Source organism: Gallus gallus, chromosome 17 (assembly GCF_016699485.2).
Source record: "Gallus gallus isolate bGalGal1 chromosome 17, bGalGal1.mat.broiler.GRCg7b, whole genome shotgun sequence".
Lineage (NCBI taxonomy): Eukaryota > Metazoa > Chordata > Aves > Galliformes > Phasianidae > Gallus > Gallus gallus.
The window spans coordinates 7,912,497-7,936,043 of record NC_052548.1 but is presented as its reverse complement, the minus strand read 5'-3'; the positions used below and the strand labels follow the sequence as shown (position 1 = coordinate 7,936,043).

General features: G+C 55.2%; 1 protein-coding gene across 3 annotated transcripts in view; it reads right to left on the bottom strand.

Annotated features, from left to right (window-relative positions):
* RXRA (retinoid X receptor alpha) overlaps positions 1 to 23,547 on the bottom strand; it is a 77,890-nt gene that overhangs the window by 26,878 nt on the left and 27,465 nt on the right. Inside the window, exon 1 of one of the 3 annotated variants that reach the window (XM_046901862.1) lies at positions 665 to 23,547. The exons of 1 other annotated variant lie outside the window; for it this stretch is intronic. Coding sequence is in view for 1 of the 2 variants with exons in the window: in XM_046901861.1 (XP_046757817.1) it covers positions 153 to 159 (7 nt within the window). In the remaining variant the exon portion in view is untranslated. Of the gene's footprint in view, positions 1 to 152 lie in introns of all 3 variants that reach the window. One more of the 3 variants, XM_046901861.1, reaches the window with a different exon arrangement.

The window sequence follows — 23,547 nt, the reverse complement described above, 5'->3', positions numbered from 1 at the left end:
TACCCAGCAGCACTGCTCCCCAAAGGGTGCAGAACCACAGGGTATAGAACTATGGGATGCAGGACCAGGGGATGCAGGACCAGGGCCCACCCTACAGACGCCACAATTCAGATTTAAAGGGGATGCTAAAGCGAAGGTGCAGAGGGCCAGACCATGCATGAGGAGCAGGGTCGGGGGGCTGTGCAAGCTGAGCTGTGCAGAGGGCACACTGATCGCTGCAGGCAGCACTGGGGGGGGGGGGGGGGGGGGCTGCACCCGCCCTGCTCTGAGCAGCTCGGCTGTCCCAAGGGAGTGAGAGAGGGGTGTTTAAAAATAGCCAGCAATTCTCCCGAGAGGAGACATGGAGCCATTCCTGGCACGTTTCCTCCTCATCCTGTCACGCTGCTTGCAAAACAATCCTAGGCAAGGAAGGGGCAGGCTCGTGGCCCCCAGGCTGACTGCAGGGGGAACGGCCGGAAGGCAGTGGGGTGGGGCTGTGGGAACCCCCCTGGGACCCCCGAGCTGCCTTAGGCTCACAGCAGCAAACGCATGGGCAGTGAGGGGCAGGTGGCAGCACAGCCCCTTGATTGGAGGCTGGGGGTTCGTGGTGGGGTCTGGGAGCCACCGCATTCGGCTGCAGGCTGCTGAAGTTAATGCTGTCCTGGGAAATGATGGCTTCTGTCACCTGCATGGGGTCAGGTGTCTCCCCAGTCCCACTTCTTGCCCCTATGGGCACGTAGAAATGGTGTAAGGGCAGCAAGGCTCCGTCTCATCACTGCAATTCCATGGCTCTAGGGATGGGGGGGGGGAGAAGCTGCAAGCAAGTCTGCTGCCTCTAAACACATCTCTTGCCAAACAGATACAGACCAGAAGGATTTTAAGCAACGGAAGCACTGCACAGTGGGAAACGTGCCTGACAAACCCACCGTGAGCCCAGCCCCAGCCAGCTCCCCCAGAGAGCACCAAGTAAGCGAGGAAACCCCACCACAGGGAAGTGTAGACCCTCAGGAAGACTGCGATGCTCCTCTTGCAAAACCATACCCAGCATCACACCACTGCACCCAGCATCCCACCTCAGACACACAGAGGGTATGCATGCCCTGAGCCCATGCTCCAACCCAACGCCACCACCGATGGCATAGCCCAGCCCTGGCACACATCCCCGTGTGCTCCCTGAGGTCTTGGCCTCTTGTTGGCTCCCGCAGGATGTTGCCTTAAAATAACCACCAGCCACCGCGTCATCTGCGGATGAGTGACATGAATGCTGCACAATAGGAACCTCAGGACATTCCTCGAGGCTTTGGGACTCTGCTTCCCAGTTCTCTGCTTTTTGGCTTTTTTAAAGGGGTTGGAGTAGGGCTTGGCATCACGACGTGCTCCAAAGGCACGGGATGAGGGCTGTGCCTTATCACCCTCCTGTCCTTCACTCTCAGGGCGCTCAGAGCAAAAGGTGTTTATCCTGCAGCAGGCTGTGCATCTGGGCACGGAGCCCTGCTCTGGAAGAGCCCCAAAAACCGCAGCAGCTGGGGTCCAAAGTGATGGATGGGGATGGAGATGTCCCAGATTGAGGACCAAGGCGATGGATGGGGGATGTCTCAAACCACAACCGAGGACGCACGGGGCCCACAGCCCTGAAGCAGCGTAGGGGAACAGGGCCCTCGTGCTGGCAGTGGGGCGAAGGAAGCGCATCAGCCCTGCCTCCAACGAGCAGGTCCTGGGAACGTCAGGCGCAGCCGAAGGGAGGTCGCAGGCAGGTTACTGGCGAGCAGCCCGTGCCGACTGCAGCACGTCAGAGAGCAAAGCACGTGTGGGCCTGACCCACTGTCCCGGCCCCTCTCCTGAAATAACCACCCCAGGGCACAGAGCTCCCCGGCACCCCGCACCCATCCTGTTTACTTTGTGCTGAAGACTCAAATGGGGGAGAAGCCACGTGTAGGCACAGCGACGTGCTGGGGTGTGCTTGCACCCAAAGCCATGCACACGGAAGCAACGTGGCTCGAAAGCACCAGGAAGTTTCCACTCCTCCCCAAACGCTTCCTTGTCTGCAGAGATCCCAAACGAGCAAGAAGGAAACGTTTGCCTCTGGCACAGGCAGAGCGTGCTCACCCCGGATCTCAGCCGGCTATAAGGAAACAGGGAGCCCTGGGACGAGCTGTCCTCCAAGCACAGCCCAACGTGCTCATCTCTCTGTGTTGAAACCCTAACACCCAGATTGAGGAAATGTCCTTCAAATAAACAACTCCAAGCAAATAAACACCTACACCGAAGGATACGTCTTAAGGCTAAGCAAACCAGGGAGGTCACTTCCCAAAGGCTGCTTCAGTTCAAGCAGCGTGAGGAGGTTCACTTTTCTTGCGTCCTTTTGCCATTTAAAGCCACTGTGTGTGACTGCCTCCTGACCAAAATAAACTCCGTGTCTGTTCCTAAACACAAAAAAAGAAGGAAAAAAAAAGCAGCTCTCAAAGCATTTCCCCTCTTGCCGCACCCATAAATTGCAGCTATTTTCTCTGTGTGTCCTTTGTTCAAACACAACGACCTCTATATATCCTATAAGATGCCCCATGGCAGCAGGGAGAGGGAACCCAGAGATGCTCAGCAGCTGAAGAACGTGCAGCAAAGCTCTTTTCTCTCTCTAAACTATGAACCTGCAAGCCACAGAATCCACAGGGATACTCTTCCAAAGATGTGAACGCAGAGGGCAGGGCCATGTGGTGTGGGGAATGCAGCAGCCACGCAGAGCCATGCACGCACTATGGGCTCTGCTCCACATGTCCCAGCATAAAGCATTGCACAGAGCAGAGCTGGTGGGTTCTGACCCAACCACACGAGCAGGAGCCTCATCCTGCAAGAGGTTGGGGTTTTTTGGCCCACTGTGCTCATCACTCTTGCAGGGCATCCGTTGGGTGCCACTATCACGGTTTCATGGTTGGGGAAAGCAATGCATGGAAGAGCCTGGTTGGAGGAACCATGGCACAGAAGAGCCCAGGATGGGTGCACAGTACCTGGTTGGAGAAAGTAAGGCATACAAGAGCCCCACGATGCCTGGTTTTGCCTGCAGTGGTGCAGCACCATGATGGCACAGCCCCACCATCTTCCCAAGGTCATGCAAGAAACCAAAGCCAAAGCTGGGAATAGTTCCTGGGCATGGCAAGACCCCAGGCAGTGTCTCAGCTGCTGAATCAACCTTCCTTGGTTTTGTTTCTTTTTTGGCCTGATGGCTTTGTGCCAAGCAGCGTTTATTAACTATCATTAGTTTTCAATAAGAAAACATCGTTATAAAACATTTGGCTCCATTCTCACCCAGCTACACGAGGTCCTCAGAGCAGAGCAGACAAGCACAAAATGCCCCTCTGCAGCTTTGCACCACGATTTTCCATCCCCTTTGGCACTCCCAGGGCCAAAAGCCCAAAGCTCCCAATTGTATCACTGTCACCTGCGGGACACAGCTGTCAGCCCCCAGGTCTTCTGAAGCACCTGAGCAAGCCAGCAGCCCTTGCATCACTTCCCCTTTGCATTCAGCACCTGCATTCACCACCAGAGCTGCATTTCTCAGCCAAGCAGTGCTGCTCTGCCCGGTGAGCCCCAGGCAGCCCATCAGCTGCTGACACAGCAATACCACAGGCTGTGATTTTAACGCTTCTAGACCAGAGCAGAAACAATTACAACAGCACAGGGGTGATTTTTTTTTTTTTTCCCAGGATAGCTCATTTGTACCAGAATAAACTGTACCAGCATAAGCTTTCACCAGTATAATCTTCATTGATGCTTAAGAGGCTTTGCCAGTAAAACTACAATGACCTAGCTCTGCTGGAAACCCTTTTCTGGTCTATCCGGGAGCTCACTGTGCTGCTGGCAGGGGAGAAGCCCCAAAGCCCATCTCCAGCCCCCAGCACCCACGCTGCCCTGCGGATGGTGGCACAGCCGAGCAGCCCCAGCACGGCGCCTGCACCCCCACGCTTCCGCTATTTGCTTTTTTATTTTCTTTCTTCTTCTTAATTTTTTTTTTTTTTTTTCCTCTCTCAGCACCTCTTCCTCCGTAATCAGCACGCAGATCAATTCTGGGTATTGCACTGCAGGAAATTCTAAATTTGGGAAGCCGCTCCCTTCCGGAGTGCAGTCCTTACGCTGCAGGGCCGTGTCTGGAGGGGGTCAGGACAGGCAGCAGGGATGGGGCTGTCGGAATGCTGCTCCTGCTCTGCTCTGCTCCCAGGGGGAACGCTGGGGTTGGCCACGTGCAAAGCTCCCGCAGCCAAATGCGTGTGAATCCACCATGCAATGCAACACGCCGAGCGCTCCTTGCTTCTCTTGGTGACTCTGCAGGTGGAGAGCTTCCCTAAGCAGTGAAAATCACTGCCCGTTTTCTCTCATGCCTCAAAAGCAGCACAGCAGTCCCCCCAGCAGGCTTTCCCCCAAGGGACAGCTGTGCAGAGATGAGTGCCCACCCTGTGGCATGGTAGGACCCAAGGGTTCGACCCCAGCTTTCACCTGGAAACTGCCATGGGAGTGGTGACCGCCAGAGGTCAGGTCCTCACTTTGGTCCCTGATGAAAGAATCCAGGGAAAAGAGCATGTTTGCAATGCATGGTACTCAACAGCCCCCAGCCTGGAGTGAGTTTGCTTTGGATTTGCACCAGCACAGCAAGGTCCCCATCCTGCAAGCAGGCATGGCACGAGGTCCCATCCCGCCACCTCCAAGGAGGTGACAATCCCAAGCACCGAAGTCGTGTCCAGCTCGCACCCACCTCCCCCACAGCTCTGCAACCTCCGCCCGCAGCCTGCAAGAGGAAGAAGCCAATCAAGGGCGGCACACAGCACCAAACACACTCTGCTTTTTAACACCACGGGAATCCCTCCGCTCAGCAGCGCAGCACCCATGGGACCAAGGAGCAAGAAGCATCCTGTGGCCAAAGACACCAAACCGCACAGCATCCACAGCGCTTCGCCCGGCGAGGAGAGGCGGCCCATCCCCCAAACCCCGGCACGAGGAAGTCATGCGGTTTCACCCAAAAAAAAAAAGATAAAAAATCACTTGAATTTCTTTTTTTTTTTTTTTTTTTCCTTTCTCTTTCAGGCCCTCCCTAAAGCTGCACAGGGGAGAACGCATGTAAATGTCTCTCCTTGTGGGTGTTAAGAAATCACAGCCTGTGTTTGCTCCTCGGGGAGCGATCTCCGCAGCCGCGCGGTGCTTTCCCTCCAAGGGAGGACGAGGAGCTCAGTTTCACTGCTCACAGTGGGTTCCCCCTCCCCGCAGGTTTTCACTTTGACCGAACTAAAACCTCAAAGCCACACAGCTGTGCTCCCGCATCTCCCCCACCTCCATGGGCCCAGTGATGCCAGATGGGGAGCGGACACGTTTGGGGGCCGTGGGTCCCCCCGGGGTCTCCTCTTTGGCCAGAGGAGGCTCACAGCATCAATACAGGGCGCAGCTCTGCCAACCCAGCCCCTCTGCACGCACCCTGCAAATGCAAGATGCTGCCTCCAGCCTACATTTCGCCTTATGAGGCTGCAGCATTAAATCACAGCACCCGTGGGCAGCTTTTCCCCGGCACTCTGCGCATCCCCAGCCCCACTCCCCGGCTCTGTGCAGCCTCTGCGCTCCTCCTGAACATATCAAGGGCAGGAAGCACAAAAGCACTCCATCCCTCTCAATCTTCTCTGTCCTTTGGACACGACTTTGTGGATGAAATCAAACCTCCCCCACCACCCACGGAAGCACAACCTGCCAGGGTGAGGAAGGGGCTCACCAAGGTTTGTATTTTTGGAGGGTCACCCTAAAGCACCACAGGGGCCCTGCAGGCAGATGCACAGCCCACGGGCACCCCATCGCCTGCCAGAGCCCTAGGTTCTGCTGACCCCACACCACAGGACCCACAACCCTGACTTTCAGGGTTGGCATCCCCCAGATATCCCGGGCGGGCTCTGAGACCTCCTCGCTGTGAGCAGTGCTATGGGTGGAGGAGGCAAAAGCAGGAAGCGTGAGCAAGAGGAGAGCGTGACCTTATGGGAGGGGGGAACGCTGCGGCGGGGCCGGGGGGGAGTGGGGAGGGGGCGGAGGGGCGCACCCAGGCAAACAAGGATTCTGCTGATAAAGCAACTGTGACTCAATCACACGCTTGTGCAAAGATGTCACAACAGTCCTGAGAAATTACAGGCTCCTATTTCATCCCTCAAGGGCCGGCACTGTCCCTGCTCTCACAATGAGCTCTGTTCTGCTGTCAGCGGCTCGCAGAGCGCCCCTGATTTACAGGCTGGGAACCTGCTGCAGGAATAGGCGAGGAGAGGTGCGGGGTCCTGCTGGCTGCTGGGGCTGCAGGGCTGGCAGAGGGCTCCTCATCCTCCTCATCATCATCATCACCCTCATCAGCTGACCATTAAAGTCCCTTCCAACCCAGGCCATCCTAAGTTTCTCTGACTCCAAGATCCCCCCATGCCCACGCTGACCTTCGCATCCTCCCTGACTTCATCCCTTTCTCCAAAACCAGAGCGGCGAGAGCAGAAGCGCAGCAGTCCCGCATGTTGCTGAAGCTCGTTATGGCCTTTTAATTACATTCAATTGCAGTTTTATGAGCTTACGGGCAAATTGGAAGTGATCTAATTGTCCTTGAGGGGGTGCTACGTTCTGAGCGATGGAAAACCAAGCAGGAGGCAGAGAGATGCAAGGGGAACTGGGAAGTATTAGGCTTGCTCTAGCTGCAGCAAAAGGAGAAGTTTGGGGCTGCATGCATGGCAATGGCTGGGCAGCACCAGCAAAACATCCCCAGCATCCCCAGTGCCCTTCCTACCATCCCCAGCACACGGGTTCCCATTCCCATGCAGGGTCATGGACTCCTCTCCTGTCTCCATGCTTTGGGGGAAGCCACTCCATCAAGCCCTAAAGTCTTCCTCTCCAAAGCAGGCAGGGGCTCTGAAGAGGGGGGGAGCGTGGTGAGGGATGGAGCAGGGAAGCACAAAGAGTGCAAGGAAGCAGTGCTGAGAGTCCTGGTTAATGAGAGCTTGCAGCTCCATCTCCAAAATGGGGCTGACCACCCACACGTCTTGTTGGAGGAAGAGCTGCCCCACTGCTCTTCCTCCGAATGCCAAACAGCAACAGGGAAGAGAGAAACATTCTGACTTCACGTGGGTGGAAGGTGAGAATGGAAGAGCTGGAGATACAGTGAAAAAATGCCTCCTCCTGAGCATCCACTGCTTTGCCAATGGCCAAAGGGAAGGATACTGCTGGGGCTGCAGTCAGGTTCTGCTCAAGGCAAGTTTGCACACCAACCTTGATCCAACAAACCCAAGGCAAACCCAGACCAGGTCTCCTGATCCCACCACTGCCCAGCCCTGGGCTTGGCACAACCCCTCCCTTCCTGCAAACAGATCTTGCACCAGCAGAGGTGAGGGTGCATGCAGGTAACGTGAGCACGGTGCAGTCTTAACCCTTTAACAGAATGCCCACCCTGCCCAGACCCCAAAGCTCTCAGTATCTTCCCCACAAGGATCAGACAAATCCTAAGGAGCGACTCCTGCAGCCCTTCTGCCCAACTCCCAGCAGCACCAACCCGCTCACCGTCAGCCAGACAGACTGAGTTACGCTGCTGTGCACGTGCATTAATCCAGATTTGAGATAATTACAGTCATTCGTTTGGCATAATGGGCTTTAATTGATCCAACGCGGCTGGCACCGGTGCTCACCACCAACGTGCAGCCGGCATTGCAACACCACCAGTCACAATGCGGGCAATGAAAGGCAATGCTGCACAGTGGGTTTCCAGCAGCTGAAGGCAGTTTGGGGTAGCAGGGGAAGCTGTGACAGGGGATGGCAAGGACGGGACTGCGTGGGTCTTCCAGGTGAGAGCCAGCACAGCGATGCACAGAGGTGGCCTCTGGGCAGAAGACATCAGAGCAGCCCACAAACAGCACTTCCCAGGGCTCCTCGAAGTGCCCACCTCCAGCTCCAAGGGGTTCCCTGGGGTCCTTCCCCACCGCTATTTCTGGGTGCCTGATGAGCACCCCCAAAGCTAGAAACCCAAAGCAAGCCAAGGACCATGGGGTCCGGTCCCCACACTGCTGTCCCCAAACCACAGCAGCACCGTACTGACCCCTTCACCTCATCCCCACATCCCCATTCACTGCAGCAGGAGGTCCAGGGCAAGGAGCCTGGGAACCGGGTGCCTACGTGCTGCAGGAAGGCCTGATGAGATAGGGAAGGCAGCCGCCAGAGCCAGCGCGCCTTCAGTAAGAGCAAGTTCCTTCTGGACACCAGACAGCACGTGCTGTTTTTCAAGGGAAAAAAGCAGCCTCCGGTCTTACATGACCCCCAGGGTTCAGCAGCAGGGGCTGGGCAGCAGTGAGATTATCCCCAAATTGAGGTTCTTGTCCCCAGAATCAGCTGGCATGAGGAACAGATGGACAGACGGACAGGTTGGGGAAGGCTCTCTCTTCCCAGGCTTGGAGAACCCTTTCCAGAGGTGAGCTGCAAGGAAGGATGCTATGCCCGCATTTGGGTTTCAGTTCCTGGTTGGAGGCCAAAGCTAATTAGGCTGCATGCAGTCCAATCAGATAGCCTCGCTAATTGAGCTGGGTCAATGTCCAGTGGGTCTCCGCATTCCAGGCGTTTTGACAGCCCACAGATAACAGGCAGGGCCTGGGAAGGGGAATAACCCTTAAAAAAAAAAAGAGTTCCTATCATGCACAGAAGGGCCAGAGCCTTTCCATGATAGGGAGCAGCCCCAGGTTAACCCCTTGGGCACCCCCAGCATCGCACCCCAGGAGCCCCAGCAGATGGAGGGGTAACGTGGTGAGCAGCCCCCCCGTCCGGGGGGTCCTCTCAGGGTCTCACCCAGAGAAATGGGCACTGAGTGACAAATAGAATACATCAGAGATGTCCCTTCCCTGGGCAGGTTGTTGCTGCCTCCAATAGCAGCACTAAAGCACACCCCGTTAAGAAACCTCTGCTTCTCCCAGCACGGAATTCTATTTATGATCTCTCCGTTTGGATCCGTGCTCACGTTACACGTTCATCTCAACTAGATATTCCCTTCCCTTTAAATCCTCACTTATCTCCTTTGGCACGTAAACCACAGAAAGGGCTCTGGGTTTGGGCTCTCTCCTCCCTGCCTGCCTGCCCAACTCTCCCTGATCAAACAGCACTGAGAGAACAAGCAGTGAATGAAGATGCAGCACACCCCAGCAGCCTCTCAGCTCCTTTCCCACTGTAACAAAAAGCAGTGCAGCCACTCAGCACTCCCACTGAGAACCCTCACTGCGCCTTCCAAACACTCTTCCAAACTCACTTCCCACTCAGGCTTTACTGGGAACCCACCCCCACCCAGCAGTAGGGCAACGGGTGAGGAAGTATGGCTTCCCATGGCTCCCACCACTGCCTTCTGGCAACGAAGGCAACTGCTTGCACGGAAACCTAATGGTACTATGGAAGTACTGAGTCATCTCTAGCTGTTCTGCTGGTGGCTGGGCTCGCTCCCTCCCCCTCCCACGTGCCAGCAGCTCTGGGCAGTAGTTGCAGCGCTGGGTTCCTCTCCTCCCACAGTGCCTTCATGAGGAAGATGCTCCTCCACCCTCTGCCCCAGCATCTGGCAACCGCTGTGCTGAGCAGACAGCCAGCACCCAGCGTGATGCCACCTACACTGCCAGCTCAATGACTGTCACTGCAAGATTCTGGCATGCCCCGGAGCCCACATTATGCATCTCCGTTCTTTGCAAGTCCCTGCAATGCACAAAAGCCCAGGTGAGTGAGAGCACAGCAGCAGCACTGTGACACAGAGACCAAAGTTCCCACGTGCACCCAAGCCACTTTGGAGCAGGATGTCCTCAGCAGCACCTTGATCCTGGCTGCACCTAGCAGAGCAGGAGCCCAGCACAGAGAGCATCAGGGAAAGCTTTGGACCGTGAGAGCTTCGCACCATAGAGTTCTTGGCACTGTGGAGAGCTTTGCACCACGGAGAGCTCTACATCACGAAGGGTACTGCACTGTCATCATGGAAAGCTTTGCATCACTGCAAGCTTGGCACCATGGCGAGCTCAGCACCACCAAGAACATTGCAGCACAGAGAGCTTTGCACCAAAGGGAGCTTTGCACTACATGGAGTTTTGCACCACGGGGAGCTTTGCAGGACCCCCTACACGCCTTCTTCCCTTCCATAAGCCCACACAGCACCCCCAGCCCCATTCCCACACCCCACACTCCCCGGCTGTGCCTTTAAGAGGTGAGCAGGGAGCACGCGGCCAGGCCCTTTTCCGAAGGAACATTCATTTGCCAGCGTCACATGCTCCGCAGCTGCAGCCTGGCAGTGATTTATACGCCTCTGAAGTTCATCAGAGGGAAAAGTACTTTCCAGGCTCTCCGTATCCCCCCTGCCCCTCTCCTTTCCTCTGCCCACGGCCAAAGCCCAGCTGAAAACCCACTCCCATCCATCAACCGGTGTGTCACCTCCTGCCCTCAGCACCCAGCCCGGGCACCCATTACTCCTCCCGGCAACTGCAAGCAAAAGAAAACTTCCTCTGCCTTCCTTGCCTCCACAACCCGCTGATGGGACAGCCATTAAGAAGGGGCTCCTCTGTGGGGCTGGGGGCTGGTGAGCCCCCCCTCCCCCCCCCCCACCATGCACCCCCAGGGCCCCATAGCCAAAATAAACGGCAGCCAGTGGGCCAGCAACCCCTCCTCCTGCTGCCACCACCCACCCCCTGCACAACGTCCTCCGGGGAGGTTCAAAAGTTCAAGATTTTCACATTTCCCTAACGTTATTTCAGGAAATTGCTGGAGAAAGGAAAGACGGCGCTGCCGAAAAAGCAATCCGCGTGTGGATATAATAACACACACCAAGCCCAAGGCTGGGCTCACAAAGAGCCCAATTCTCACCCTGCACGGCACCGGCCCTGAGCTCTTTGCACAGCACTGAGTTTTGCAGTTATTCCTAAAGCAACGCCCAGGCTCAGCCCTGGCTGCTCCAAAGCAAAGCGGCCACAGCAGTGAGCAATGCAATGAGATGGATGCTACGGGACGTCCCATGCAAAGCACTGGCACTCACTGCACAGTGATGGAGGTTGGGTGGGCAGGCTCCAAAACCAAACCAAAGCACAGCACGGTGCACACAGGGGTTGGAAAACACCCAGCGGCACTCACAGCTCGCTGGGGGCTGTGCTGAGCCTGCTCTGGTAGCTGTGTCCCCATAGGGAACTGCAGCTTGGGCCCAGATGTGTGTGCGATTTGGCTTTCCTAGAGCATGCACAATGCTCTGTACAAATGGGCTCAAGCTCCAGCGTGGCACAAAGCTCCGGATTTGTTCAAAAGCAGCGGAGTCACACACCTGGTTTTTCATCAGAAACAGGTTAAGCTGCAGCCTTTGCTGAAGGTTCATGGGAAAGGTTCGTAAAACGACTGAAACCCTTTGGCAAAGCTGAATTTGGGGTTACAATGAAACGTGAAACTCGGCTGCTTTCATGTGGTTTGGGGTTTTTTGTTGCAAAACATTTGGCACAGCAGCTTCTGGCGAGAGCACGACAACCGAATCCGCGACAGCGCATCTATAGGAGCGAGGAATTCAGATACAGCCCGATAGCATTCAGGCTGGTAAATGATTAACTCTGATTTGAAGCCATCTCATTAGCACAGAGCCTGGCCCCGTGCCACCATGTGTTATGGGATGTGGGGCTGAGCCCTGGTTGAGACACGAGCATTGCAGCGACGGAGCCGAGCAGCACGCCAAGATGTGCCCCATACAGGTGGGGTGGGAGCAGGGAGAGACAAACCAGTGGCACTTCCAGGGTCCTCGCCATGCCCACGCAGAGTATCCCACGCTTTCTTCCCTTTCAACAGTGGGAAAAAGCAAAAACAGTGCCACTGAGCAAAGAGCTCAGCACCCCCAGCATCCCCTCTGTACCAACCGCCCTTCTTCTGTATGTTAACCCAAATGGGGCAGCCCAGGGGGTGGGTCCCTCTGCATGCCACCAGCCAGCTTGCCACTTGGAAGCACACTGTTTCACCCCTTCCAAGCACGCAACATAGGTCTTGGGGTGAGCTGTGGGTCCTTGTTAGGTTTGCTGAGATCTCAGGGCTCTTGGAGCCAGAAGTTCTCATTTGGGTCCAACTGGGGTTACACTCTGCATTCCCCATTCTGCTACATCTCAAACCACTGAGAATGTGGGAATGGGAAGTTCCTACCAACATCATAACGGGGAAAAGGAAGAGCCAACAGCTCAGAGCAGCCCCACCGCTTCCAGTTGGGAACTACGGGTGATGCACGCATGCGTGGCCACTGAAATGTACAGCTGAGGGCCCTGCTCACACCAACCCACATCTGCACACCCAGGAGGCGTGATGAAGCCGACCCACTGCAAATTAGCAACATAAGCATCCCCGGATTATCGATTTCCTCGAAGGAATGCGATTTCCCCTGATGAGCTCTTGGCACGCATCCATCACCCCCATCCTCCATTAACCCCATGCACTCTCTGTGCAGCAGCCGACTCTCCCTGGGGGCCTGAGGGCTACTTTCCATGATGGAAGTGCCTCCAGTGCTCTTCCCGAGCCATTGAGGGCACCCAGCTGCTGGGTACTGGGTCTAATGGGATAGCTGCGGTGTGGCACATCCACAGCAGTCCCATCCATTGGAGAAAAGGGGCTGCAGGAGTTACTCGTGTGCATGGGGACAACACAAAGCTGGGCAGCCCATGCTGCATGGTGCCGCTTGGGAGCTCACGAGCTTCCACTCACACCTATGGTGCAGCAGGGTTTGTGACACCTGGAATTGGGTTAAAAGAACAGAAGTCACCGAAACGAAGAGTGGGGCAGCTCACAGAGCCAGCGCTGAACATGGAAAGGGATTAAACGCATCCATATCGAAACAAGAAATAATAATGACAAGGTCTGTTTTGCACCGCAGTGCTTTCAATATGTGCTGACTACTGCATTTGCAAAGTAGCAACACTAAAGATTCTGCAGCCATCTAAGGAGAAGGCTGCTTCCTTCCCAGAAATGCCCGACTTGCTATGGAAAAGGAAACGAGGCCTCCTGAGCCACTTCGGTGCTGCGGAAACGCTGCCCTGTGCCTCTGTGCAAAAGGCACAGAGCAGAGCACCAGCAGGGATAAGGATGGGGACGGGGATAGGGATGCCCTGCAGGGCAGAGGGTGCCAGCACAGCATGGCAATGCATCTCCCAGGCTGATGGGTTCATGCCTGGCATGCCCAGAGAACAGTAACCTCATTATTGACTTGTGCTCATCAGTCATTTTTATGACCTGAGGAGCACTCAGACTGAAGGCTGTGTCTGATTCCACTTCCCCGTGCATTACCTTCCAGCAAAGCTCCTCACCCTCCTCCTTCCCACCTAAGGAACACCCAGGCTTGGGGACAAATGGTACCAGTGCTGCAACGCACCGCAGATCTCTGCATGGCAATGGGGGCTGTGGGGGGCTTTGCACCATCTCTGCCTCCAGCAGAAAGGCAGGAGTTATGGAGCTGAATGACCCACACTGACAGCTATGGGGGAAAAAACCAGGACCACGTGTAGGGGAAAAGCAGTGAACGGGTGGGACCCGTTCTCCTTCCCTGCTCATCCCAGAAAGGGGTCAGGAACAAACCCCCAGAGGGGAAGGTCCATCGAGTTAAGTGAGGCAGATGCCATTTCCGAGGGGTGGGATACAGGGAGCACCATCGTGACATCTGCAATTACAGAAAGCCAGATAAAGAAAATCAAATCTCATGCTTCAGGGCATAGGCTGATTAGCACAAGGGTCAGGAAGGAATTTCTCTCCCCTCACACAGCAGTGCACAATTGGGTCAGTGAATTACCGGGTGGCACAAGCCCTCGACTGGTTTTCCCTTTTCTTTTCCAAGCCCTCACTTCTCACCCACGTCACACAGCAGCATTTGAAGGTGCAATGGCTTAATCCGGTGTGGCAGGGCCAATGCTTCCCCTATCACCTACCTCGCTAAAGATCAGCATCCCCATTTCAGCTGCACGACCACGCAGGGACCCCTCCCAAGGGCTGATGCAAAGCCAGCCCTCTGCCTCACAGCTCTGACACCAACCTCAGCCCTCACTACCACTGCTACACCCCTCTGAACGATTCCAGCCATTCCCCTGAGCCAGGACCTTGGCCCTCCCCGTGTTTGCACGGTGCTGTGTACACCTCTGGAGCTATTTAAATAATAATTGGCGGTAATAAAACCTGCAATGTTGGCTTAGGAAGTAACTGTGCTGGAAAAGGGGCTGAGCACAGAGCAGCAAACTGAGGAGTGCCAGTGGTTTTGTTCACAAAGGTCGGAGAACGCTTGCAGTAACAGCAGTTGCTCTGCGTCCAGCATCCTTTCTCTTCCTTAACCAACTTCTGTATGCACAGAGCTGCTTAGCTGGGAGGATCCAACCACTGAGCACGGGCTTCCATTTCCATTTGAAACAAAGCAAGCAAACAAGTGCAAAGATTGCCCAGAACGTGTGTCTATCTGCATGCAATCCTCCCTAAGCCAAACCACACGCTTCATAATCCACACAAACAGTTGCTGGGCTTCTCCCACTGCCAAGCAGTATCCAGTAGCAGCTTTACGTCACCAAGGGTGGCATTTGTAGATGTACTCTGGTCTTCTACACCTGCTGGGCTGTAGGGGAATCCAAGAGAGCAAATCCTAGCCAAAAAGGTTGATTGGCTCAGTTTGGCTCGGCTGGTTGCTTTTATCAAATAGCATCTATGATTGGTGCAAATGGAAGTATTGCTCAACGAATGCTAAGCACTGCCTGGCACCATGAATGCCCCCAGCTCTACTCAACACATCCATCACACAGGGCTGCATTTGGGGATCCTACAGCCCTAGAAGTGTCTTGGTCTGACTGTGTGGCTTGGGGTGTTTGGGTAGGATTAGCCAACTATCCCTAACTCTTAACACTAACCCTACCGCTAACCCTAACCTGATCCCTAGCCCTACCCAACTCTAACCCTATACCTAACCCTGCACCCAGCACCCAACCATGCACCAGGCCTGCAGGCAGTGACTCACATCTGCAAGGCCCCCAGGATCCAGCCCCACGACTGCCAGGGAAAGGTGGAATCAAAAGGTACAGACGTGTTTTGAGTGGGGATCAGCATGCCCAGACTCAGTCCTTAAAATCCAGAGGCAGAGCCAAGAGCAGAAAGTTGGTGCACAGGGCTGGGATTGGGGCAATGGGAGGTTCAGCAGTGAAAACACACTGCAGACAAGCAGGAAAATAACCTTGGGGGAATGTTTGAAGGAGCCTGTGGTGGCTTGCTTGGGAAAATGGAACAAAAAAAGAGAGGAACAGAAACAAAAGGCGGAGAAGAGGGTGGCAGAGGCTCAGCACTGCAGTCACCAGCAGCACACAGAGCACATCCTGCCTACTGCGCACTGCCAGCCTGGTGGCCGCAGCTCCTAAACCCAAACCAAAGAGCTGGAGAGGAGGCCAGGAGGCTGTGGGAAGTTCCCACCATAGGGCGGTGTTGCTAAAGGATGGGTCTCACTCCTTGGCATCCTCGCTTGGGATTTTGGTCATCTGTGTGCCTCAGTTTCCCCTGCAGGTGAAGGAGCTGCCAAGCTCCATCCAGCTCCCCGTACCTCTGCTGCAGCACTGCCAAACCCCACCAAAGCGGGATGCTTGCAGCACCACCTCACACCACCCATTGCCACCATGTCCCAAGCCCTGCCCAAGCAGCAGGGACAGCCCCATCCTGCTCCAGGATTCCTGCACTGACACTTCCCCAGCGCACAGAGCAGCTCTGAGCGAGCTGGGGACAGCCCCAGCCGTGCTGGAAACTGAGCACAGCTGCATCCCAGTCACCAGCAGAGCTGGGAGTTCCATTTTTGAGCAGATGGGATTGGGGGAAAGGGTTTGGGGGTTTTTTGTGGCTTTGCTTTTTCCTCTTTAAACAGAAATGCCAATGAAACTGAGGCTGTTCCCAAGAAATTGCACTGATGAACTAATTTCGTGTTTAGAGGGAAGGGGAGGATAAAAAACAATGGAAACTGTCAAAAGATCCCATGCATCCTCTTTTCCCAATGCACTTCTGCATTGAAACAAACTCTTGTTTCAACTGTTCCTCTGCAGTGCCATGAGGACCTTTGCAATGGTTGAAGCCAACCCAAAATGCCCTGATTGCTCCTTTCTGGGTATGGGTCCTGCTGGTTGCTCTGCCCTTTGTGCAACCTGGCACCCCCACTGCTGGGGACCCCCACACTCCTGTCCCAGCCCCGTGGGATGAGAGGAGGTCACACATCCTTCATGTCCCCATAACACCACCTGTAAGGCTCCAGGACTGCAAGTGAGCAGCATCACCCAGACACAGTACAGAAGATGAACAACCACAAAGAAGAGAAGGGAGGAACAAGGTGAGACCTGAGTCAGAGGCAGCCAACGGTCAGCTGCTGCCATGGGGACAGCTTTGCTGCATCACTCCAACCGCATGCCCAAAACTGCATTCTCCTCCCTCCCACCACCCCCCCGTCACCATTCTGGGTTCCTCTTAGAGCCCTCCAAGCTGCCACTCACCACAAACACCAAATCACAGACCGCAACAACGCTGGGTCACAAATGGACACAGAGCAGGCTTCAATTCACTGCCATTTGAAGCCATCCCTACAACTGCACAGACATCGCTGCAGTGTCTCCTCCTCCTTTCAGCCACCCCAAGAACTCTGCAGCCCGACAAGAGCCGGGTGACAACGGGAAGGGTGAAGACTGCTATCAGGGCGATGCTTTCTTCCACGTGCAAAGTCCCATTCCTTCTGCTTTGGGAAGGAACACATCCCTACCAGCAGTGCCCGCACCTGCAGAGCTGCTACAAGAAATTAATTGATCATGTAAGGACAGTAATTGGAACTTGCAAAGCATAGATAATTACCTTTTATTAGTTGCTGCAGATAATCCATTATGCACTGATTAGGCCTAAGTAAGGATCTTACAGCCCTGTTTTGATTAATGGCAGATTATGGATATTAAACTCAAACTGCAATAGATAACTCACTCTTCTCCATCTCGCCTTAGGAGCGCATCGCACTGAGTTACAGCCAGGAGTCCTCGAGGAGCCTGATGTGTCCAGAGGGAAACTGAGGCACATCCAAAACCACACCTACCCCCCCCAAACTGCTCCAACGACAGCAGGAACAGCACCCAAGGACACAGCTCACAGCCCCAGACCCCATCCTGAAGCCCCACGGGGTACAGCGGCACAGGGGGACCCCGATGCCCCCCCGACATCGCCGCACTGCGGTCCCTCAGCCGCTCCATCACAGTGACAACAGCTCCCAAAGCCTCCGGAGTGATCGGCTTAAATCCCATCAGCTCACTCGCCCAGAACAGCTGTGTGTCACGCCAGGCCTGATTACCTCCTCAACAGGGTGGTTTTAGCCCAGAACAACTCATCACCATCCCTCCCCAGCAGCTCCGGTGTTATCCCTTCCCCAGAAGGTCACATTCTGTTTACTTTCAGTTCTTTTCTCTTCAAGACAAAACAGTTTGCGTGCCTGCTGCCACTCTGCGACGGGGCAGTGTGTGCTGGAGGAGGGGATGCTGGTTTCGTTAACAAGTAGTAATGCGTGCTGTGAGCTCAGCTCTCCTCCAGCTGCCGGGGTTGGAGGGGGGGGTGGCAATTTTCAAGTGAATAAACAAACCCGAGCAGCGAGCGGATGTGACATGCAGAGTCACAGGGACAGAGCCCTCCGTTCTTCCTGGCCAGATAACCCCAGTTATCAGCATGGGGGTGGGGGGGGGATTAAGGAGAGGAGGAAGGGGGGAGAACAGCCACTGTGGGCAAAGGAGGGCAACAGGGAGCGGGGCGAGGAGGCACGGAGCCCCTCTCCGCGATCCCATTAATCCCATGTGCTCGTGACTGCCAGCGCTGGGATGAATGAGATTTACTGCCCATTAAAATAAAGCCCTTTCTGTAGTTTATAAACAGCGCTGGCGCTCGGCGGGAGGTTGGATGGTTCAGTTCATTAAGCAGTGCGTGATCTCCATCACTTTTTATTTCATTTACAGGTGGAGTGGTCACCCCTCCTCCTCCTCCTCTCTGCCTCGCTGGGGGATGCAGTGCTGGAGCTCCGAGCATCTCCAACTACCAGTTGGGAGGCATTATTATTTGCAATAATCCCATTTATGTATAAAACACGGTCTGTAGAGCAGGAAGAGAACTGTATCTTCCTGAAAGCTTGCCTGGGTGGTTGATGTCAGAGCAGCACAGCCCAGCACAGAGGGTCTCAGGGCTGACCGAGGTAGAACGGAGCCCTGGGAAGGGCAGGGGTGCAGCAGGGTGCCCCAACAGCACCACAGCACCCAATGGCCATGCAAACCAAAGCCATCTGCCCAATGTTCCCAGCCTGGAGAGGCAGTGAGGACCTTTCCCTGAGCATCACCATAACACCGGTGGGATGTCAATGGAAACTGTGACCACCTGCCTGGAGATGACAGCCCCATCAGGGAGCTCCACGTCCAGGCAGGAGGTGCAGACCAACACGTTCTCACCTGCTGGCACACGCAGCAGGGCTGAACCATCCCATCCCTGTGCACAACCCCTGCAGGAGGGAGGGTCTCTCCTGTTACCTTGGTCCTAGAGCTCTCAAGCAGCCAGCAAATGTGTGAGCTACTGTATCACCCGCTGGTTAACAAAAGCTTGCACAGTGGCACTTAATTACAGCCCCGGAAGCATAGGCTTCCTTAATAAATCAAAGAAATAAAGTCAGGGATGATGCACTGAACAGAGGGGGTAGGGTTGGGGAGGGGAATAAAGAGCTTACAGTTTCCCACTGTGTGTCCCCTTTAGATAACAGATGCTCTCTTCTTAACCTCTCACTTCATCAGATCAGCTCCAGCTGTGTTTGGATCAAGTGCACAGCCTGGCCCACCGCCAGCCTGCCTGCTCCCCGTGCTGTGCCAGCTCCAGCCCTCAGCTTGGGGCCTGCCAAGTGCATTTCACTCCCTTCCTGCCATCCAAATCCACCCCAGGAGCATCTCTAGGACACGCACAGGGTGCTGAACGCCAGGCCCACCAGCAGCCAGCCAGGCTATGGGGAAGGGTGCAAGCAGCCCTGGAGCTATAGGGATGGAGTGATGGACCAGACATGCTTTCCCTTGCTCCCCATGCCAGGAGGCAACACTCAGCAAGCAACCCTTGAAGGCCACGCTAACAGCTCCACATCGCCTTGCCCACAAATGATGGGAGAAGCCACCTGGGAAGCCCTCTGCCACCCACCTCCCTGTTTATTTTCACATGACACTTCTCCTCCCTCTGGCTCGCAGCATGTAAGAGAAATGCACAGAGTCATCATGCTGCGCCAGCATTCAGCACTGCTGAGCTGGGAAGGGTGCAAGGAGCCACCGCAGCCCAGGGCCTTAGCAGAGATAAAGCTCCAAGAAATCCCTGCTGCTCCTAATCCCTCCACAGCACAAAAATAATGAAGCATTATCCCATCAGGCCTTAACCTAGTAATTACCCAGGGGATGGCTTAATAAGGACGGGACACCCACCTGCCATACCCCACCTAAGCCCGCCGTTACACAACACGAGGGCATCTCTGTGCAAGCATCCCTCATGCCGACCCCTCCAGGAGGGGACCAGAAGGAGCCTTGTCAATCCCAGGAGTTAGGATTGGGGACCCAGGGTGTTCCCCTTGCTGCCGTAGCCCAACCACCATCAGCTCCAGCAAATCTCAGCCACAGGACTGCATGCCCTGCCGGGATAGCAGAGCTGGAGCATGAAAAGCGATCGGAGCACGGCGCTTGGGTTACAGCCCCACACAGCAGCTGCGGGGCCAGGCTGGACTCTGACAGCTCCTGGCTGCTCTCCGGGCAGTGATATCTCCAGATCTTTTACAAATAAATATCACTGCTCATTATCTCCGCATTAAAGTTACATGCTGGGCGAGATGGGCACCGAGCTTTCTCTCGCTAATCTCAAACGGATGCCAGTGGTTCTATCACCAACCTCCCAGGTCAGGGGCTCACCACCAGTCCTACTGTCACCAACCCAGACCCCCACCAGAGCACCACTGCGGCCCCTCCGCTCTGCTCTCACATGAGCTGCATTGCTCTTGGGGAGGCAAAACTGCTCCCCTGCTTGGGGCCAGGTGTTTGCTGAGGTTAAGCATCACTGAGCCAGCAAAGGTAAAGCAGGCAGCAGTGGGGCAGGGATGGCTCCTTGCGCTCAGAGCATCCCCGAGGGCTGGCATTGAGGCTTCACCCCAAAATGGGCAGGGCCCACACATCAGCCCACCCCTTCACACCTTGCCCATGAGAGGGACCCACAGAAGGACCGCATGGGGATGCTCTCCCCAGGCAGGGGCTCAGTGGGGTGGGACATCTGCCTGCACCCCAACATCACACGCTGGGAAACAAACCCAGGTTTCGACATCACCTGCTCGTTTCAACATCCCCGCTGCAAACCTTCCTCTAAAAGCACGCCCTGTCACTCCCTCGCAATCCCTCTGCTAACTCTGTTCTATCCAGAAGAGTATTTGTCACCTCCGAATAAATATTTATTAACCAAATTGCAGGTGTCTTGGGCTTCCCACCTCCTCTTCTTTCAACCGCACGTCTCGCTGACACCAGAGCTCGGCTGCGCGCCCAGATGTCAGCTGCTAACAGCTCTGGGGAGCTCTGCTGCCGCTTCCTTTGAGTCTGCAGTTCAAATAAGTGCTCAAATCTTCTCATCGTGCTCAGCGGGAACACCGTGGTTAAGAGTCACCCAATGCGAGCAGGTGCAGGAGGGGGGGATAAATAGGGAGGGAGGAAGGAGACTGTGTTGGGTCTGTTCTCGCTGTAAGCCCTGGATGGATAGAGGGGAGTGCACAGTCCAAAGCCAAGGGTGAGTCCTAAAGGATGGACGCTGGGCAACGCTGTGCCAGCCAGAGATTGCTGTTACTCCCCATGTGCCCAAGCAAAGCTCCACAAGGCAATGCCCCCCGGTGCTGGAGCATCCTCCAGGATGTGGGATGCAGCCATCGGCTTAAAGAAATGCCTACAGCCCCACTGCAGACCCACTAGGAGGACATCCATGGACAAAAAGGTGTCTGGGATGTCCAGTTGGACATCTTTTGGAAATACAGCCCTGGATCCCATGAACAGCCCAGGCAAAGGGGGATCCAAGCACACCCCAAAGGGCACCGTAACTTTGGGGATTCTCTGCAGTGCTTTGGGACACTGCTGCAAAGTGGGAACACCACCAGCCTCGAGCTGGGGAAGGGCTGCCCACTGCGACATGCAGCCCCTCCAGTTTGATCTTTTTCGCTTCTTATCACCATTTAGACCCAAAAAGACCCAATGACAGTAAGAGAGCACCAGTCCTGCTTCACCAAACAGAGGAGTTTCCCTTCCTGTCCTTACCACCAACAGTCACACAAACACTCATCTTTCAAGAGGCTCAGGTCAAAGATTCCCAGCACCTCTGTTCACAGACTGCCAAATAACAGCTGAGCCACTCATGACAGGGAAGAGCTGAGCAGGTCAGCACAGCACAGAGTTACCCAATGGAGCCAGGATGATGACAGCGCCTGACCCACCTGCAGCCCCAGGAGTTCTGTCTCCCATATGCCTCACAAACCCCTTTAAAAGCAGCTCCCTGCAGCACTGTGCTCACCCAGTAGCACAGCAAAAACCCTGAGCTGCACAGAGCAAATGGGAGAGGAGTGAGCGGGTGGGGTGCACGGCGCAGATGGCCCCAGCCCAAGGAAAATGCCCTGGAATTCATATAAAAGCCGCAGGATTTAATTATCAACTTGCTTTACTGAGCAGGGTGCTGTAAGCCTGTCCCTATTCCCCTGCCCTTTGGCCAGCCTGGACTTTGCCCCCCCCAGCTGAGCTGAGGGGGGGAGCATGGGGGTATCTGAGCCCCCGGGCTCAGGAACAGCACCCACACAGCCCAGAGCTGAGCAACAAGAGGAGAACAGTGTGCAAAACCCCAAAGGCTTCGGGGCCAGGAGCATCCTTCCACCCATACAGTTTTGAGGGAGCATCTTTACAAGCACCACTCCATTCCACCAGGGACAGGAGGGGAGATCCAAGGGATGCCATCACCAACTCTCCTCACACAAGGACCTCCAGTGCCAGCTCTCTCTGCCAGGTGACACTACCTGGTCCAACAGAGCCGCAGGGAGACAGCAGAAACCAATGAGGCAGATTGCAACACCGAAGAGGCAGGGGTTGCAACACCCCGAGGATTCCCCTGGCCGGTTCCTGCCTTGTAGGGACGGGAGCAGCTAATTTTAGCATGCTTGATTTCCACTCAGCCTCCAGGAGGGCAGAGTCCAAGGTCCCAGTGAAACCAGCCATGCTGTGTTTGCCCATCCACTGCCACGCAGGCAGCGGGGCAGCAGCCAAAGGAGGAGTGACCCCAGGGTCCCACTCCTGGAGGTGGCTATGCACCCATTGGTGATGCACAGAGCCCTGCAGGGATGGGATGGAGGCATCCATATGCCGAGCCACGCGGCTCCTGATTTTGCCAGCAAACAGAAGAGCCACCCAGGGTGATATTTCATCCTGGAGCAAGAGTGGGATATGTTGTTTTTTTTTTTAAACACCCAAAAAAACAGAGTTTCCTTCAGACATCAGCACAGGGAGCCATCGGGTCCCCCACAGACCAGCAGCCTTGGACCATCCACCACAGAGCCAAGACGAGCACAGCAATGTTTGCCCAATGGCATCTGCCACTGACCACAGAAATCAGCGCAGGCTTTGAGCAGGATGCAGCCCTGCAGTGCCCCAACAAACCGCCCCGGCTGTGCACCGATAGCATCAGCCGCTGTCAGTGCTGCTCTGGGAACCATTAGCTTTAATTAGCTGATGATGCTGGAGAGGCCACATGAAACAATGAATGGGATTGATCCCTCGTGTAACGCTATTGACAGCGGAGCTGCATCTGGGATCAGTTTGGTGCCGGATGCATCTGTAGGGTCTATAAAACCAAGGCCTGTTTGCTTTTTCTTCTCCTATTCCCCTTCCCCCCCCCTTTAAATTTTAAATACCATAATAGTAGGCCCACCAGCTTAAAAGCAAAACCCAAAAACAACAACAAAAGATGACAAAAGCCAGAAGTCCACTGCTGGGAACCCTCTCTGATTCCCACTGATGATGACTGAGGGCCCATTTAACCACTTCCACCACCTCTCACTGCTGAAGACCCCCACGTGCATTGCACACACACCCATTACAGCACACACGCCCACTTCCAGGTCGCTGTTACTGCCTCACAGAATCATTAAGGCTGGAAAAGACCTCTCAGATGCCCACAGCCCACTGTACCCAATGACCACATCCCTCAGTGCCACATCTCTGTGGTTCTGGGGATGGGGACTCCATCACTGCCCAGGCAAATGGCTGCGTGTCCCCCTCAGCACTGACTCTAGGATTGAGATGTTGACACCCCAACGCCTTTACAGCCCCAACACCCCCATTACACATAAAGAAACCCACTGAGATCAACCCACAGCTGTTACAAGCGAGCAGCTCTGGGCACAGAGCATCCCTGCTTGTGGCATCCAGATCAACCCCGGGGCACCGCAGCCACCTCTCCCTTAACTCCAACCCCACTGAATCCCCAAAATCTCCCTACAGGACGAGGCAGAAAACCCCC